Here is a 16,823-nt window from a genome sequence, read left to right on the forward strand (position 1 = left end):
TTTTTTTTTTTTTTTTTTAGTCGGTCGTGGGGCTTGAACTCTGGGCCTGGGCGTTGTCAGAGGATGGCTCTTGCTGCTTAACAGTTAGATAGTTGCGTCTGTGAAGCGAGATTGTGGCTGCCAGCCAGGTTCTGGACAGCTCTCTTCCTCACAAAATACATTGCCACAATTGGCAGTCACTGGCTCTCCCATGGCAGCCTCTACAGGCTTTTCTCTACTCTTTCCTTTTCCTCCTTGTGACCATGTTTCTCTTCCTTTTCTTGTGAAGTGTTTGATTTCCCCTCCTTTTATTTCCCCCTTGTCTTGCCTTTCCTTTCTCTGCTTGCCAGTAGGCAGCTTGGAGAGAAAAAAAAAAAGAGCAGCAGCAGTTCCTGAAGGAAGAGAGCATTAGCACCTCCAGATTGTGTTCTGCCAGTGCCAGCTTGGGAAGGAAGGGCTGTAGGGAGAGAATTTCTCACCTCCCACAGCGCCTGCCTTCCTTGCCTCAGCCCTGAGTTGCTTTGCTCAAGGTGTGTCAGGGTTTACTGTGGGATTATATATTTTATCCATTGAGCTTCTTCTTTCATCACAGGCAAGGAACATGGCTGTGTTTGCAGAATGGATGGGCCCACGGGGAATTTGGATTGATGGAGTAATTGTGGTCTAAAGCTTTCATCAGAACTCCCTCTCAGGCACAATCAGGGCTCACCAGAGGTTGTACAGTTGTGCAATGTGTACAGTTTCCTTTCTCTGGTAAGAGTTGCATTTTCTTTCTTTTTTTGGTCAGATGCAGGGCATGAAACTAGGCACTAACCTTGAACTTTTGTGCTCAGGACTATTGCTTTACCACTTTGAGCCACAGCTCCGCTTCTGGTTTCCTGGTGGTTAATTGGAGATAAGGGTCTCATGGACTTTGCTGCCCAGGCTGGCTTTGAGCCACGATTCTCAGATCTCCATTTCCTAAGTAGCAAGGATTACAGCCTGAGCCACCAGCACCTGACATCTTAAGAGCGAAGTATTTCATGAGAGGTACATATGGTAGCCATATTTGAAAATACCTAGTCAACTCACCTGTCCTATTTAGACATTTGTGGATTTATAATTGTATTTGTTTCATAAGTTTTTAATAAAGTAACAAGCCCCATTTTTGTTATGGATTTGACAAATCAAAAGGAATAAAATGCTACAACACTAAGTCTTCTTAATGGTCCACAGCATGAATTGTGAACACAGAATTCTTTGGGTGCTCTTTTGTTCTTTCAGATAAAAAACTAAGGAAGTATTAGGTAGTAGCAGCAGCTGTTATGTTTGAAATTTTCTGAAACTCTGGTTTTAGTTCATCCAATTTTTCTTTCTCAGTCTCAAGTTAGGAGCCAAGATGCACATAGGCCAAAGGAAGACATGTCACTTGTATTTTTTTCCAACCAAAAGAAAGCAATGGCAGGATATGATGCTCTCAAACTATGGAAAGAGGACAAAACAATTAAACAATTATACAGTGGTTCTGTACATATTAAAAAGACCAAAGCCTTCTGCCTGTTGCGTGTGTTTTGAGAATTTAAAACCTCCTGCGTATAACATTGTATGGGGAAATTCAACCAACTTGTCACATGCTGGTTTGCGTTTAACTCATTACAATGTTGATTGCTAAGAACACTTGCACAACCAAGAAGATATCTGAACTTTTTCACTAGTCATATGAAATCTAAACCAAGGGCTTGAGTTGGGGCAATATCAAACAGATGTTAAATCCCAGATAGTTTTTGCAATTTAGAAGATAAAATTACCACTCAGCCTTCAGCAGGAGTTTTGATTTTCAGAACAGTCACCAGGATCCACAAAACAATAAGGACAATAGTGAGGTTTAGAGTTTGGAGACATTTCCCATTACACTTGAAATGCCAACTGAGTTCACCCTCTGTTTCTCCTTTGTGTCAAGGGGAAAATCACCCTGTGACCTTATGATGCTTATTTCATGGGCATAAAATTACTTGAAGATCAGTGATAAATATAATTGCCACAAGCCTTGTGAACTATGTGTAAAAAAATAAAAATAGCTTTGGAGAACTATGATTTCTGAGGTGGATACATTATCAATTTGGAAGAAAAGTTTGGCTCTTGTCTTTGTGATTCATTTATTTAGAAACAAAATCTGACAAATGATAAAAAACAAGGTTGGCCATGTGCCTGCTTTTTTTCCTTAATTTTTTCTTCATTTTCTTTGAAGGCTTCTGATTTCTTTTTTTTAAAAAAAAAAAAGAAAGAAAAAAAAGCGAAGAAAGGAAAGAAAGGCAGGAAGCCAGGAAGGAGGGGAAAAGAAATGAAAGAAAAATGTACAAATAAGACCCCACAGAGTTGTAAATTTGACTTATAACCACTTGTAATCTAAATGTACTTTGAACTCTGAATTAATAAGGCTTTTTTTCCCCTGATTTTCCACTAATCCCTCTCCTTGGCTGGGTATTTCTAAATAGACTTCCATCCTTGAGAGCCAATGACAAGCGAGAGAGAAACTGGTTTATAGCAGGAGAAGTCTCTGCCTCACAGGAGCCCGGGTGTCATTCAAACAAAGTGAAATGAATGTCTAAGGAAGGAGGAAATGCCAAGACTGGCTTGAGCAGTAAGGGGAAGCATCATTTCCTGTGTCATTGTTGGCTGACACTGCCTGGCATGAAGGCTTTGCCTCCCCATGTCCACCAGTTGAGACCTATGTTCCTACCTCCTTCTCCTTCTCTTTGGCTTTTCTCCCTCCCCATCCCTCTCCCCCCCAAGGACATGGAGACGCTTGAACGGAAAACTGGAAGATATGTCTATGTCTATAGATAGGCAGATAATTCATTCTCTTTTCCTAACAATGGCATGCTAGTTCTTGGGCAAAATTTGGACAATATACATGTTAATTTTTCTAGCCTCTTCTTTCAACATTTAGTCCATAGGATACAAATCCAAACTCACAATGGGGCTAAACTGATGGTCACCATGAAGGAACCAGATGGTAGGGAGCGATGAGGGTTGGATGTGTGGGGAAGGCCAGGCACATGGCACTGTGGTTTACAATTCCTGAGCATCTCTCCCCCGCCCTGCAACATGTCATATGTGAAGGGTGCCCCCTAGTGTGGAGGCCCTCTACGTACCCCATGTACTCATCATTCATTCACAACACACATCCTCAAGGAGCTTCGCTTCGCAGAGGCCAATAGAGACCACAAGGACAAATTGGACAAATATCATTGGTCACACAAAGCCTAAAGTCCTCTTCCGTCATCACTTTAAAAAAACAAAAAGTAGAAAGCACACTGCCAACCAAACAACACATCCATAAGCAGAATGGATCCCACGTGGGCCCAGCAATGAATAACTTCTGCTCTAATCTTTTAAATTATGTCTGGACAAATATCATTGGTCACACAAAGCCTAAAGTCCTCTTCCGTCATCACTTTAAAAAAACAAAAAGTAGAAAGCACACTGCCAACCAAACAACACATCCATAAGCAGAATGGATCCCACGTGGGCCCAGCAATGAATAACTTCTGCTCTAATCTTTTAAATTATGTCTGGAGCATTTAGCCCCAGGACCAAAATACCACAATGGACAGACCACAGTTTGCATCCATTGCTTGGGTGGTGCTTAATCTGAGCAATACACACAGGGAAAACACAGCCAATATACATACATACATATATGTGTGCATGTATGTATATATATGCATATATGTATATATATGTGTGTATATATTACACACACAGCATATATACACACACATGTATACATATATATGCATATGTATATTATGTATATACATATGCATATATATATACATATGTATGTATGTACATATATATGTCTATATACATATTTATGTGTGTATATATATATGGTGTGTATGTATATATATATATATATATATACAGTGTGTGTGTGTGTGTGTGTGAGTGTGTGTGAATTGTGGTGCCTGAACTCTGGGCCTGGGCACTGTCCCTCAGCTGTTCAGCTCAAGGCTAGTGCTCTATCACTTGAGCCACAGCACCACTGTGGCCTTTTCTGTTTATGTGGTGCTGAGGAATCAAACCCAGGGCCTCATGCATGCAATGCCAAGCACTCTACCACTGAGCCTCCTTCCCAGCTCCCAGCCAATACATTTCTGACAGCAATTTTATTCCTCGCTTCCTGTGTCTGGACTTGCCACTCCTTTCAAGAAATCATAATTCTTAGGGGCAAACTGTTAGACAAGAGAGGAAGGAAAACTAGGGTGAGGTGAATGGAACATAGTATTATCTATCTAAATAACTGTCTTAACAGCCTAAGCTCTGAGAGAGGTAAGTCATTGAGATCAAAGTAGCATTTAATCCAATACAGAGTTTGTGTCTAACCAGTTAAGACATTTTGGGGGGTTTGCTCTTAGAGGTTATGCTAACAGAAGAAGAGCAAGTGCTGAACATACAGCCTGTCCTACTAATAATGTATTTCTTAGATCTAATGCCACATAAAATTCCAGTGACTAAGCTCTGTCTGTGTCTTGAGGATTTTTTTTTTAAATATTGGAAGCTTCAATAAGACTGAAAACTTATATTAAGTTTCTGCATGAAGCTGTCAAGAAATGTTGTGTTGATACTCAAGAGAGTTAACAAAAAGTTTTCCACCACACATTGGATTTTCTTAAAAAGATTATAGCTTAAAAGTATTTCTAGGTCACAGACCTGATAAGGAGATATATAGATAGGTACAAAGGCCACATGTAAACATTTCTATCTTCTTAAAAATGGAGCAAAGACCATCTGTGATTATTCACTCTTCCTCTTTTCTACCTGCCTGCCTAGAGCCCTTTTCTCGGAAACTCCTGATTAAGTTAATAAAAATGATAATCAGAGGAGAGAGTATTATCATATTAATCAACACATTATATTAAATTACTTTCTCCAAAGTTTGGAAGCAGTTCCTGAAAGCTGTCAAAGGTATTAATTTTTTCCCTCCCTCCCTCTTTCCCTCCCTTCATCCCTCCCTCCCTCTCTCTCTTTAAATCACAAAACAAAATTCCACTGTCTCTCCCCAACCCCTTCTGAAAAAAAAAAAAAGTTGTTGAGTTTTGCTTTTCTATTCACTGCAGTCCTGGCCAAAGTAAAGCCCTCTTTCTCAATGACGTCAAGATCTTTAGCAAGATTAGGCTTTCATTTCTCTATTGCAGCAATTAGCCAGGGAATGTATAAAAGACTTCGGGGAGACTCACTGGGCTGCAGAGAGAGGCACTTTGTACCACAGACAGATAGCAGGAAGGAAAAGCTGAGGGAGGGAGAAAAAGGAGTCAGTCGCTCCTGGAGAAGGGAGACGGGAGCCCGTCTGGTCTGGGAGAGCTGAAAGTGTGTTTCAAACGGAGTACAGAAAGAGAGGGAGAGAGCTACCCTTAAAGCACATTTAAAAAAAAAAAGAAAGGAAAAAAAAAAACAAAAAGCAACAACAAAACTCTGGCAATTCAAGGAAGAAACAGGGCTGCATTTAAAGAGAGACAATGAAGAGCTAAAGAAAAAACAAATTTGCCATCTGCGCCTGAGTCTCATAGGTGTTTGGAAATGAAAGTCTCTAACGGACTCTGACAGGGGTAACTGGATTAGGGACTGGCTCGCCAGTTTTTTTTTTTTTTTTTTAACATCTTAAATCCTGAAAAAAAAAAAAAAAGCAGCAGCTCCGAATTGAATGAATTGATGGGCACACTCCAACTGCTGGGCTGCAGAGACTGAACTTGGTCTTGCCATTTCTACTTCTTTGAAAGAGGAGACAACTTGGGCTTCCTTTTAATTTAGTTTTTTTTTCCTTCTTCTTCTCCTCTCCCCCACCCCTCCCCCTCCCCCTCCCCTTCCTCCTCCTCCCCCCCACCCCCCTCTCCCACCATACTCCTTTTAAATAAGAGGGCGAAGGGGAAACCGAGCACACAAGGGGACTGACTCAGGAGGCAAGAAGATGGGTATCCTCAGCGTAGACCTGCTGATCACACTCCAAATTCTGCCAGTCTTTTTCTCCAACTGCCTCTTCCTGGCGCTCTATGACTCGGTCATTCTGCTCAAGCACGTGGTGCTGCTCTTGAGCTGCTCCAAGGCCGCTCGCAGGGAGTCGCGTCGCATGCTGACCTCAGAGGGACTGCGGTGCGTCTGGAAGAGCTTCCTTCTGGATGCCTACAAACAGGTGAGCTACGCCCCCTGTCTGGGTCCAGGGGCCAGGGATTCCAAGATTGGGGATTAGAGGGCGTGGCGTGGGGGGGAGGGGGAACATTGAGATCAGAGCTGGGGGCATGCCTAGTGGTTGTGTCTGTGCATTTACACCTGTCACGTAAGTTAGACGTGGAGGGAGAGATAGGAATGAATCTGTAACCAAGAGTCTTTTGACTAAGGATTGCTATTGACCTTGTGATTATGTATTTATTCCAGTAGAGGGTATGATGCCTAGAAAATAATTTGGGGCAAAATCAGAAAAAAAAATGTTGGAGATGAGAGGAGGGGAATGGTGGGTTTGTTCTACTCTTGGCATCAGCTGAAATTATGCTTTTCTGGATGGGAGGTTAGTGAGGTGTCCTAGGAAAGATAAGTCTAGCACTTTCTCTTTTCTTCTTTGAAAATGTCAGCATCACCAACAAAATGGTAATGACACCATAGCCACTGTGTTTCTGGAGGTGAAGGGTTCAAGGAAAGAAGCAAACCTTGTGAGCCCTTGTAGGGGGCTGGGGGAGGGTTCCTCATGACTACTTATCCATTTGCAAAAGGAAGCTGTGAGTCCTGGCTGTCAGAGATGCAACTGTGTAAGGGAAACCAGATCTACACACCTACTTTCTCAAAAGTGAAAACAAGTTGTCTTAGAAAAAAGCAGATGGGTTTTGTGGGTTCAGTTCAGTCTCATGCTTTGAAAGCATAGAAGCAGTGGTCTCCATTCCCCGTGGAGACCTGCACCCCATACTGTTGGAAAGCCTCATTGAGTGATCTTTGCTTCTGAGAGAAAAAAATTCTGGTGTTTCCAACTTTTATGCTCCCGAGAGACTGGTGGAGCATTTTCAAGCGAGATCTTAAGGGGAAAGGGGGAACATTTTGGCCCTGTCCTGTGTCAATTTGTTCCTTACTCTTTACTCCCTGTGTGACTCCTGAAGACTCCCTGGGGTTAGAAAGAATGAACTCATGTGGCAGAAGTTGGTAGTGAAGGAAGTAGCATTAGTTCTCCTGGCAGTGTTTGGGAGCCCTTGCTCAGGATGTCAGGGAAGGAGGTTTGAGAGGAATATTGAAGCCAGGTGTTCAATGAAGTAGTACAATTTAGGCAGGCAGAACTTCAGAAATACTGATGGAAACTCAGAATACTACAAGGGGAAGGAAATGAGTCCTCCATAAATAAAGACTAGAAAAATAAAACTTGGTACCAGTTAAAGTGAAAGAATGAAAGAATCCAAGGCAGAATTGTTCCACTGAAATCCAGTGTCCAGAAAGTGAATGTCTATGATGCACTGGAGCCATTTTTACTATAATACATGCTGTGATTATCGAGAGGAACCTGAAAAAGAGCTGTTTTTATTCATCTAAAGGCATGTGAATAGTCAGACCTCTTATTAGGGAGTGGGAATCTCTTCATGAGAGTATGAATGAAAGCTTGGAATCTAAATATGCAAATTTACACTTACCAGGTATGTAGAGGCAAGTGGAAGAATGAGCAAGGAGATACTAAAATATTCATTCTCTCATTCCATTCTCGCAAAACTGTAAATGAATGTGAAATTTTTAGGTTTCCTGTAGGGGTTGGAAATTTGAAGGGGAACAGCACATATATAAAAGTATTATTCATCAGTACTTTTTTCACCATATCTCTATTTCATGTCTTAGGTAAATAGAAATATCAGTGCTTTGATCTCAATATAGCAAACTCTTAGTTTTTGTGAAAGATAACTGACTTCTGCTTTTGAAATGTTTTTGATCTTTTTTTCTTTTTGTTTTTGCCAGTCCTGGGGCTTGAACTCAATGCCTGGGTTCTGTCCCAAGTTTCTTTAGCTCAAGGCTAGCACTCAATCACGAGAGCCACAGCACCACTTCTGGCTTTCTCTGTTTGGTTTATTGGAGATAAAAGTCTCATAGCTAGGCTGGCTTCGAATCACAAATCACGATCCTCAAATCTCAGCCTCCTGAGTAGCTAGGATTACAGGAGTGAACCACCAGCTCCCAGCTAATTAAAACTTTTTTAAAAAATCGCATTTGTAGAAAATCGTATATGCATCTATATCTAATACAAGTATCATCTTTCACATTGACTCTGATGACTGAAATGTTATCCACAAATATTACATGAGATGTCTTTCCCATTAAGCAGCCTATTGAGACTGAGATGGAAAAACAAACAAATGGCTCGATAATAAACTTTTTCTTTAATATATACTGCCCCATTGTGTTGTAATAGGTTGTTACTCATAATCCAGGAATTTGAGGAGGATGAGTGGTTTGTTTTTTCTTTTGGTATATTGTCTGTATATTCTTTGTCTCTGAACATTGATCTGATTAGTGACCAAGTTCATGATGGATGTTATTATAATGATTTATTCAATACCTGTCATGTGCGGGAGCAACCCCAGGAACTTTATATTCAGAGACAAGACTGAACTGGGCGTGTAATGAATGGAAACCTTGTGAATACAGCTTGGTCTAAATGTTGGTACCTTTTTTTTTTTTGTCCTCAAGTATGGCTAGGGTAATGGTTGGTGTGGTGGCATTTGCCAGTGACTTCAAACCTCTTCAACAGGTTGAATCATGTCACCAAATGCTGGTGTCATCTGTGCCACTGTCTTTGGGTGTGGCCATTTCGAGAGACACTGAAGGAGTCTCTGTCTGAGATGGCATCACAGGATTTCATAATCTTGACTACATTATGTAGAAGCAGAGTTTTCCAAGATGCGATTTCCACACGTGATACAATTAGACATGTCATTTCTTCTTCTTTATCCTGCTGATCGTTGACTGTCAGTGACTGGAAGGATATTGGAAGACAGTAGGATAAATGTGTGTATCCTATACTGATAACAAAGGCGAGATCACACACACACACACACACACACACACACACACACACAAATAAGAAAGAAAATGCTCTTTTCATTAAAATGGTGTGAGGGATTCAAAATGAACTTTATGGAGAAGCTTTCCAAGATCACGGGTGTTTGGTAAGTGGTTGGGGTTCTCTGTACACTATTGATTGAAAAGAGCCTATAGAAACTCATGAGAGAGCTGAGGTAAATAACAGAGGTGAGTTATTCAAGTTTCTAAAGTCACTGTCACTTCTGAACACTGTATCCTTGTGCTGGTGCTTGAAGACTCAAAATGCACCCAATAAGCAAACTGTCCTGTCTGGCTCTTACCTAAATGAAGTGTAAAAGTAAATACACCATATAGAAGCTGACAAGCAGTTTAGTTTCTGCACGGTTAATATTGCAGTGGCACAGAAAACATATTCATTTGAACATATAATTTGGGTTTTGAAAGGGTCTCTTTAACCTTCTCCTCCCCCTCTTCATTCACCTCCAGCCTTTTGACACGAGATTGTACGATGGAAAATGGCTCTTTTAAGAAAGAAACGGTCCCCAGATTATGCAAAGAAGGCCACAGCCAAGGCTTGTCCATGACTTGGGAAAAGCATTGAGAATGATAGGTCTTGGGGTTGTATTTTCCAGGGTATTGCAAATAGGGAACTGAATCTGCTTAATGCTTGTTTGTCTAAGGACATTGATGTATCCTGGTCATTATGTCAAGAAAATAGACACTTTCTGAGAGTTAATAAAGCCATTTCACTGGCTTAGGGTAGCAAGAACTGTATGTAAATACTCTGCTAAACAGCCTCACCCACATTTTTTTTTATCATTTGCTTTACCATTTATCATGAGATTATATGATTTTTTAAAAAAAAATCAGAGTCCCTTTTCATGCTATGAAAAAGAAAAGGTTAGTAGCATATGCTCTATTTCCATATTTCTATATTTGATGAATGGCTCTTTTATTTCCTGGCCTCAAACAATCCACATGCTATAAAATAGCATTATCGCTTATCCCTATGCATTAAACGTGGCTAGGGAAAGATATCATCAAGGAGATGCTATGTATTGCAAACACGTCCATTGCAACCTTTAAACTTGGCTCAGAGATGTCGTGTTGTAAACATGCAAATGGTTCATTCACTTCCATTGTTGGTGTTGTGTCCATGTTGATTACAAAAGCACCAGAGAAGATTACGGTAATAGCGCAGATGAGGGAGAGAAAAGTCAGTGATGACGTTATCACGTCTTACGTATGTCCTTTCTGATCCTTGCAAAAATAAAGAGACCCTTTGGGAACATCGGAACTTCAAGACCAATTAGTGGAAACGATGCTCCTTGTGTTTGGGCATTAAATACCGGGCAGGGTTCTCTTTAGAGCGGCTAATGCTGGCAAAGAAAGAGGTACCGACCTAATTACTCTTCCGCAAGAGTAAAAAAAAAAATGCCTTTTGAATGCCTCTTTGGCAAATATGTCTCATTAAGGACAAAAACCAAACACAAACCCTCTAAGAAGGAGAAATTAAGATGATAGGTAACTTGTGGTTCTGTGCCACTGTGGGAAATTAAAACAAAGTTTGGGAGTACCAGGGGATAACTTGTTTTTGTTGAGCTTCTTTTCCTGCCGACAAAATGTTATTATGGGACCAACTTTATTTTCTTCATCACTTTGGCTCTGTGTCAAGGAATGCTTTGCTACTGGGAGAGCAAAGAATCTTCTATGGTGATTCTCCCATTCCATCGTAGCAAGGCTGCTAACCAAGCAAAACCAGGAAATTCCATTTGAAATTCTGATAGAGCTCCACACTGGTGGCTCACGCCTATAATCCTAGCGACTCTGGGGGCAGGGATGGGAGGATCACAGTTTGAAGCCAGTCTTATGTCCAAACTCCTATGTCCAATTAATCAGCAGAAAGCCTGTAGAGGAGGTCTGGCTCAAGTGGTAGAGTGTCAGACTTGAAGGAAAGAGCTAAAGGGTAGGGCTCTGGTTCTCAGTTGAAACCTGAGTACCTGCACCAAGAAAAAAGCTATCTGATCTAATAGAGATTGGTGATCAAACAAATGAGAAGGAACAGTAATGTCGTTAAAAGATGCATCCCAAGTGTCTTTTTCTTTATTTTAGCTAACGTATCCTCCACTAGGTTTTAGTAAAGATGGACAAACTCATGATTATTATAGGATAGTTATAAAAGTAAGACTACTGGCCTGCTCATTGGAATTTATAGATCAAAGATATATGTTTTTCTTTCATTTTATTAATAGAATTTACTATTCATTTTATTTTATCTTGTTCCCTTTATTCATAAAGGTATCTGTTAGTGACCTTCTAGTGTACACGAGGGTCCTAGAGTGTCTCAACAAAGAGGATTGACATATCTGTTTGCTGATCAAGTTACATACCCAAAAAGAGATGATTGGTCAAATGCCTGTAGTTCCTGTCTGTAATCCTAGGTAATTGGGAGCCTGAGATCCAGAGGATTGCAGTTCAAAGCTAGTTTGGGATAGAAAGGTCTTCAAGACTCCATTTCCAAAATAACCAGCAAAAAGCTAGGCTGGAGATTTGGCTCAAGTGGACAGTGCAAGCCAAAGCAAGCACAAAGCACTGAGTTCAAACTCTAGTGTTACTAAAAAAAAAAACAAAAACAGCAAAAACAAAACCAGCAAACAAAAACCCACCAAAACCAGCCAATCAACATTGGGTGTTGATTATGGCTGTCTGTTTCAGGAGATACCAGGATGCATATTTCTGAATGTTCTGGCTCAGATTACTCATTCATCACCTCAATATGATTTTCACTTCAAGTCAAGGTGACTATTCAGTATAAAGCACTTTATTAACCTGGAATACAAGCATTTGTTCAGTAACTCATTCAGCAGTTTCTTTCTTTCTTTCTCTCTCTCTCTCTCTTTCTTCCTTCCTTCCTTCCTTTCTTTCTTTCCTTTCTTTCTTTCTTTCTTTCTTTCTTTCTTTCTTTCTTTCTTTCTTTCTTTCTTTCTTTCTTTCTTTCTTTCTTTCTTTCTTTCTTTCATTCTTTCTTTCTTTCGTTCTTTCATTCTTTCTTTCTTTCTTCTTTCTTTCTTCCTTTTGTCAGTCATAAGGCTTGAACTCTGGGTCTGAGCACTGTCCCTCAGCTCTTCAGCTTACACCTAGTGCTCTACCACTTGAGCCACAGCACCACTTCTGGTTTTCTGGTGGTTTATTGGAGAGAAGAGTCTCATAGACTTTCTTGCCTGGGCTGGCTTTGAACCACGATCCTCAGATCTCAGCCTCCTGAGTAGCTAGGATTGTAAGCCTGAGCCACTGGCTCCCGGCTCTGCATACTTTCTTTTAATGTATTTCTTAGACTTAAGAAATGTTACTCTGCATTTAGGAGCATTGCATAATTGATAACTTTCCTATTTTTTTTCATTTTGGAGTGATAGTGAGATACTTTAAATTTTCTAAGAATCAGTCCATGTTTTAGGAAGAACTATATGTTGTCTTTAACAGGGAAATGCTTTTTACTTTCTAAGAAAATTAACTGCAGGTAACAGGAGCTTACTTGAGACTGAAACATCAGGGTGGTTGACTTAGGTAAATAGTCAAAAATAACACAAGGATCAATCAGTGTGCCTGGGTGAGGGTCAGAGGGTCTGATGCCCATTTATCACAGCCACACCATTGTGCAAGGCTCTTGACAGTGACTACAAAACTGGTCTGCAATGAAGAGGTTATTTTTCTCATGTGTGTGGGCTTGCTTGCTTAACAGGACGTCTCTGTCACATACTGTTCTGACAGCATTTTTCTTATCACACTGTATGGAGGGACATAGAACATACAATATTGTCAAAACAAACAAACCAACCAACCAACAATGATCCTAGAATTGTGAGTACTTTGTAGGAAAGATCTAATGGAAAGGTGATAGCAATATTATAAACTACTTAAATCTACAAAGAAGTATCAAGAGGATCCATGCTTTACTAGATTTATAATGTCTTTACAGTGCCCATCTTTAAGTGGGAAGAAGGATACTTTAGTACCTCAAAAACAAATGTAAATGTAATTTGCGTGAAATAACACAGTTAAAAGTGGCTTAGATTAGACTGGTCCATCTAACATCACTTGCAAATTAGCCAAGAAATTTAATAGAAATCAATAACTATCTCCCTGATGGTAACTGAAATTGTACTTATTTAAATTACATCAACAACTGCCTTTTCTAAGAAGAAAGAATATCCTATTAATGGTACTTGTTTCAACTGCCCCCCACCCTCCGCTACTTCTACAATTTTTGAGAGGGGAAAAAAATAGAACTTAGATTCTTTCTCCATGTTAAAGTGAGTTATGCATTATCATTAGATGGAAGCTTTTAAAGAAAAGCCTTTGATTGTGCTCTATCAGTTGGGATTGTGGCTTCATTAGCAATTCATTTCTAAGTGGCTCCAGTTAATAGCAGCAGTGTTAAATATGGCTGCACTTATACAAAGGAAATAAGTTGATCCAGTTGGAAGTGTTTTGTAATATTAAGCATAGTGTATAAAAATCAATTGCATGTTCATAAACTATCCCTATTGTTATTGGCTTTGAGTAAACCATTGTAGGGAGAGATCCAATTGTGTTAATTCAAACTGAAGTAGTTGGCTCTTTTATGATGCCTGTTTTTTATTAACAATTTACAAATCCAAAGACCACCAACTTTCTTTCATTATCCTGTGTTCCACTATTTACACCATGTGCAAAGGGGCCACATGGAGCAATTTTATCTCCATCTTTTCTAATACTTTTCTTTACAAAATCACTCAGAAGTTCTTGTAGGTAAATTATCTGGTAGGAGAGTATATGGTTTGTGACTTCCTAGATAGGAGAAAAACCAAACACAGTAGAAAGGAATATACAATAGAGATGATGAAAAATTAGCTAAAAGTAGGATTCTGGAATAAGTGTATTTTTGTTCATCTGTTTTTTTTTAAAGTAGGCATTGTAAGTTTCAAGATATAAGAACTATAATAAAATTAGTAGCAGCGGAAACCTCCAGGGAGGGTCCCATATTGAGGCAAATCCAAATCTCTTCTCAGGACAATTTCTTTATTCCAATCACAGAATTTCCCAGGAAAAATAGTACTATACTTCACATAGTGCAGTGGCTATTTGATAATGAAAACATATGACTTGTAGCTGAAAACTTTTCCTTATGTAAGTCTCCCATAACCAAATAAAGAGAAGTCAAGCATTATCACCATTTCAAGGAAGAGAGAGACTCCCGAGTAGGGTAAGTGAAATAACCTTGCTTATGAATGCTGGATTCTAGTTGTTTAGACCTCTTGTCCAGGAATAGTGCAGTGGGACTACTGTCTATTTGTGGAGATGAAAAATAATTTAGCATGGTACGTGACAGTTCTGCTTCTGCCTGGGTAGGGTTGGAAAAGAGGCAATCTGTCCCAAGACAATGATAATTTGTCTTAAAGTAGACCATTTGCTTCTAACTTTTAAAATGAAGCTAATTAATCATGTGTTATAAAAGTCTTGCTAGGTATTGACAGCAAAGCAAGGATAGTGTAAAAAATACCAGCCTCCACTTAATTACGAAAAGAGTTGGCTCCAGTGCCTTTGACGACGAAAAGCAATTACCTTTGATGACGGTCCAGGAGAGAGAGAGAGGGGGGGGGGAGAGAGAGAGAGAGAGAGAGAGAGAGAGAGAGAGAGAGAGAGAGTTTGATTCTCTTTTGGCCATTCTTTATATTACCTGCCATGATACCTTTTGACTCAAATTAATACATTTGCCAGCTCCTTTGAAGGAAGAGCCAATTGGTGTCTAAGGCAGTATTCTCTTTCCTTGTGTTGTGTGTGTGTGTGTGTAATTCTTTTTCTTTTTCACCATCAGGTGAAACTGGGTGAAGATGCCCCCAATTCCAGCGTGGTGCACGTGTCTAACCCTGAAGGAGGTGACGGTAGTGAAAGTGGTACCCAGGAGAAGACACGTGATGGGGCCGAGTGCCATCTTCTTGACTTTGCTCATGCCGATCGCCCACTAGTGGTCAACTTCGGTTCCGCCACTTGACCGCCCTTCACCAGCCAGCTGCCAGCCTTCCGCAAACTGGTGGAAGAGTTCTCCTCGGTGGCTGACTTCCTGCTAGTCTACATCGACGAGGCCCACCCTTCCGATGGGTGGGCGGTGCCCGGGGACTCCTCTTTGTCTTTTGAGGTGAAGAAACATCGGAACTTGCAAGATCGATGCGCAGCAGCCCACCAGCTTCTGGAGCGTTTCTCCTTGCCGCCCCAGTGTCGGGTTGTGGCTGACCGTATGGACAATAACGCCAATGTAGCTTATGGGGTAGCCTTTGAACGCGTGTGCATTGTGCAGAGACAAAAAATTGCTTATCTAGGAGGAAAGGGCCCATTCTGCTACAACCTTCAAGAAGTCCGGCGTTGGCTAGAGAAGAATTTCAGCAAGAGATGAATTCTAGATTAGCTGGTTCAAGGTATGATTGTAATAGAATTTTTTTTTAAAAAAAAAAATATGTAAAGGAAAGGAAACTGAGAACGGCATCTGCTATTTCAACTGAATCCGATTGCCTTACACAAAGGCAGGAATTTACCTGTCAGAAGAACATAGACCTCTAACAGCTCAATACTTGGTTCCCTGATTAGTAGCCCTGTTACCTCTCTTCTTAGTGAAAAGCCCTGAGTGAAAAGATCCAAGTTGGATCTGAGTCCCTGTGTGTCCATTCTTCCTTGAGAGAGAAGCAACACTGCTCATCTATGCATTGGGACCAGAGGAAGAGTTACCTGAATAATGACTATGTTAGGGAAACTACCATCCCAGTTATGATTAAGTGTATTGCCTTAAGAGTTTAGACAGCATGGATAGATCCCAATTGGAAAATTTCCAGGTACTTAACATAATAAAGCATCCTTGAACCCAGGCCATGTGGTGAGGCCCATGTGGTGTTCAGTATGTTAGAATCTAGTTGTAGAATGCTTTGGGCCAGTCACCATAGCCTAGAATTACCAGTTGTATTTGCACATACCTCAACCTTGAGGGTTGGAATGATCATCTGAAATCTGGCAAATGTAGAAAGAACTAGAAGGAAGTGAAATCAACAAAGTAAGCAAAAAGGGGCAGAAAGATTAGAACATGCCATAGTATTTCACCTTGTAGAACATGAGACTAACACGTTAACCACAGACACATAGAAACATGCATATAACTGGACAAAGAAAATGCTCAGCTAAAAAATGGTATAGAGAAAAATCCATCTGAAAGCAAGGCATTCAAGGAAAAAAGGAATGGAAAGGAAAAAAAGTTAGATATTTGTACTAATGATTATTTTTTGTGGGAATACTTTACAAACCACGTATGCCATGTATATATTTTCAGTGAGTGAATTATACCCTATGAAATCTATTAAAGGGAAAACCAGTGAATCTAATGGTGCTGGTCTATACCTCCCCAATTCCTGCAGCTGTCACGTGACTCTGCTCATTGTCATTAGTCCCATTCTCTGTGGCAATATTTCCTCTCAATGACGAGCTAAAGGAGATGGGAAGCATATACCCTAGATGTTCAGCTACAGCCCTCTTTTCTTCTTAAATTGGTGAACTGAAGTGAATGAGTAACACAAACAAATACCCTTTCTTCTGTTGCGGAATAGAAGAGGCAGGTATTTTTTGAGATAAGTCCTACTAATGATGCTGGGGGCTTTGGTAGGAAGTAATACTTAGTTTCAGGGAATGACATTTGAATTTAGACTTAAGACTTCTTTTGATCCCATGTAATCAAGGATTAGCAATCAGGGGTACATGAGTATAATCATATATGTATG

At 40.2% G+C, this 16,823-nt stretch overlaps 1 protein-coding gene across 2 annotated transcripts; it reads left to right on the forward strand.

Moving 5' to 3' along the window:
- The first annotated feature begins 5,890 nt into the window (after positions 1-5,890).
- On the forward strand, positions 5,891-16,265 carry Dio2 (iodothyronine deiodinase 2). 2 transcript variants are annotated; one of them, XM_042692865.1, is made up of 2 exons: positions 5,891-6,154; positions 14,882-16,265. In XM_042692865.1, the coding sequence occupies exons 1-2, from the start codon at positions 5,933-5,935 to the stop codon at positions 15,467-15,469; spliced, it is 810 nt and encodes a 269-aa protein (XP_042548799.1). In that variant the 5' UTR covers positions 5,891-5,932; the 3' UTR covers positions 15,470-16,265. The 2 variants fall into 2 exon arrangements, with proteins under 2 accessions (XP_042548799.1, XP_042548800.1); XM_042692866.1 differs by having other exon boundaries at positions 14,882-15,457.
- The last annotated feature ends 558 nt before the right edge of the window (positions 16,266-16,823 follow it).

Source organism: Dipodomys spectabilis, unplaced genomic scaffold (assembly GCF_019054845.1).
Source record: "Dipodomys spectabilis isolate Male_0828 unplaced genomic scaffold, ASM1905484v1 ptg000157l, whole genome shotgun sequence".
NCBI lineage: Eukaryota > Metazoa > Chordata > Mammalia > Rodentia > Heteromyidae > Dipodomys > Dipodomys spectabilis.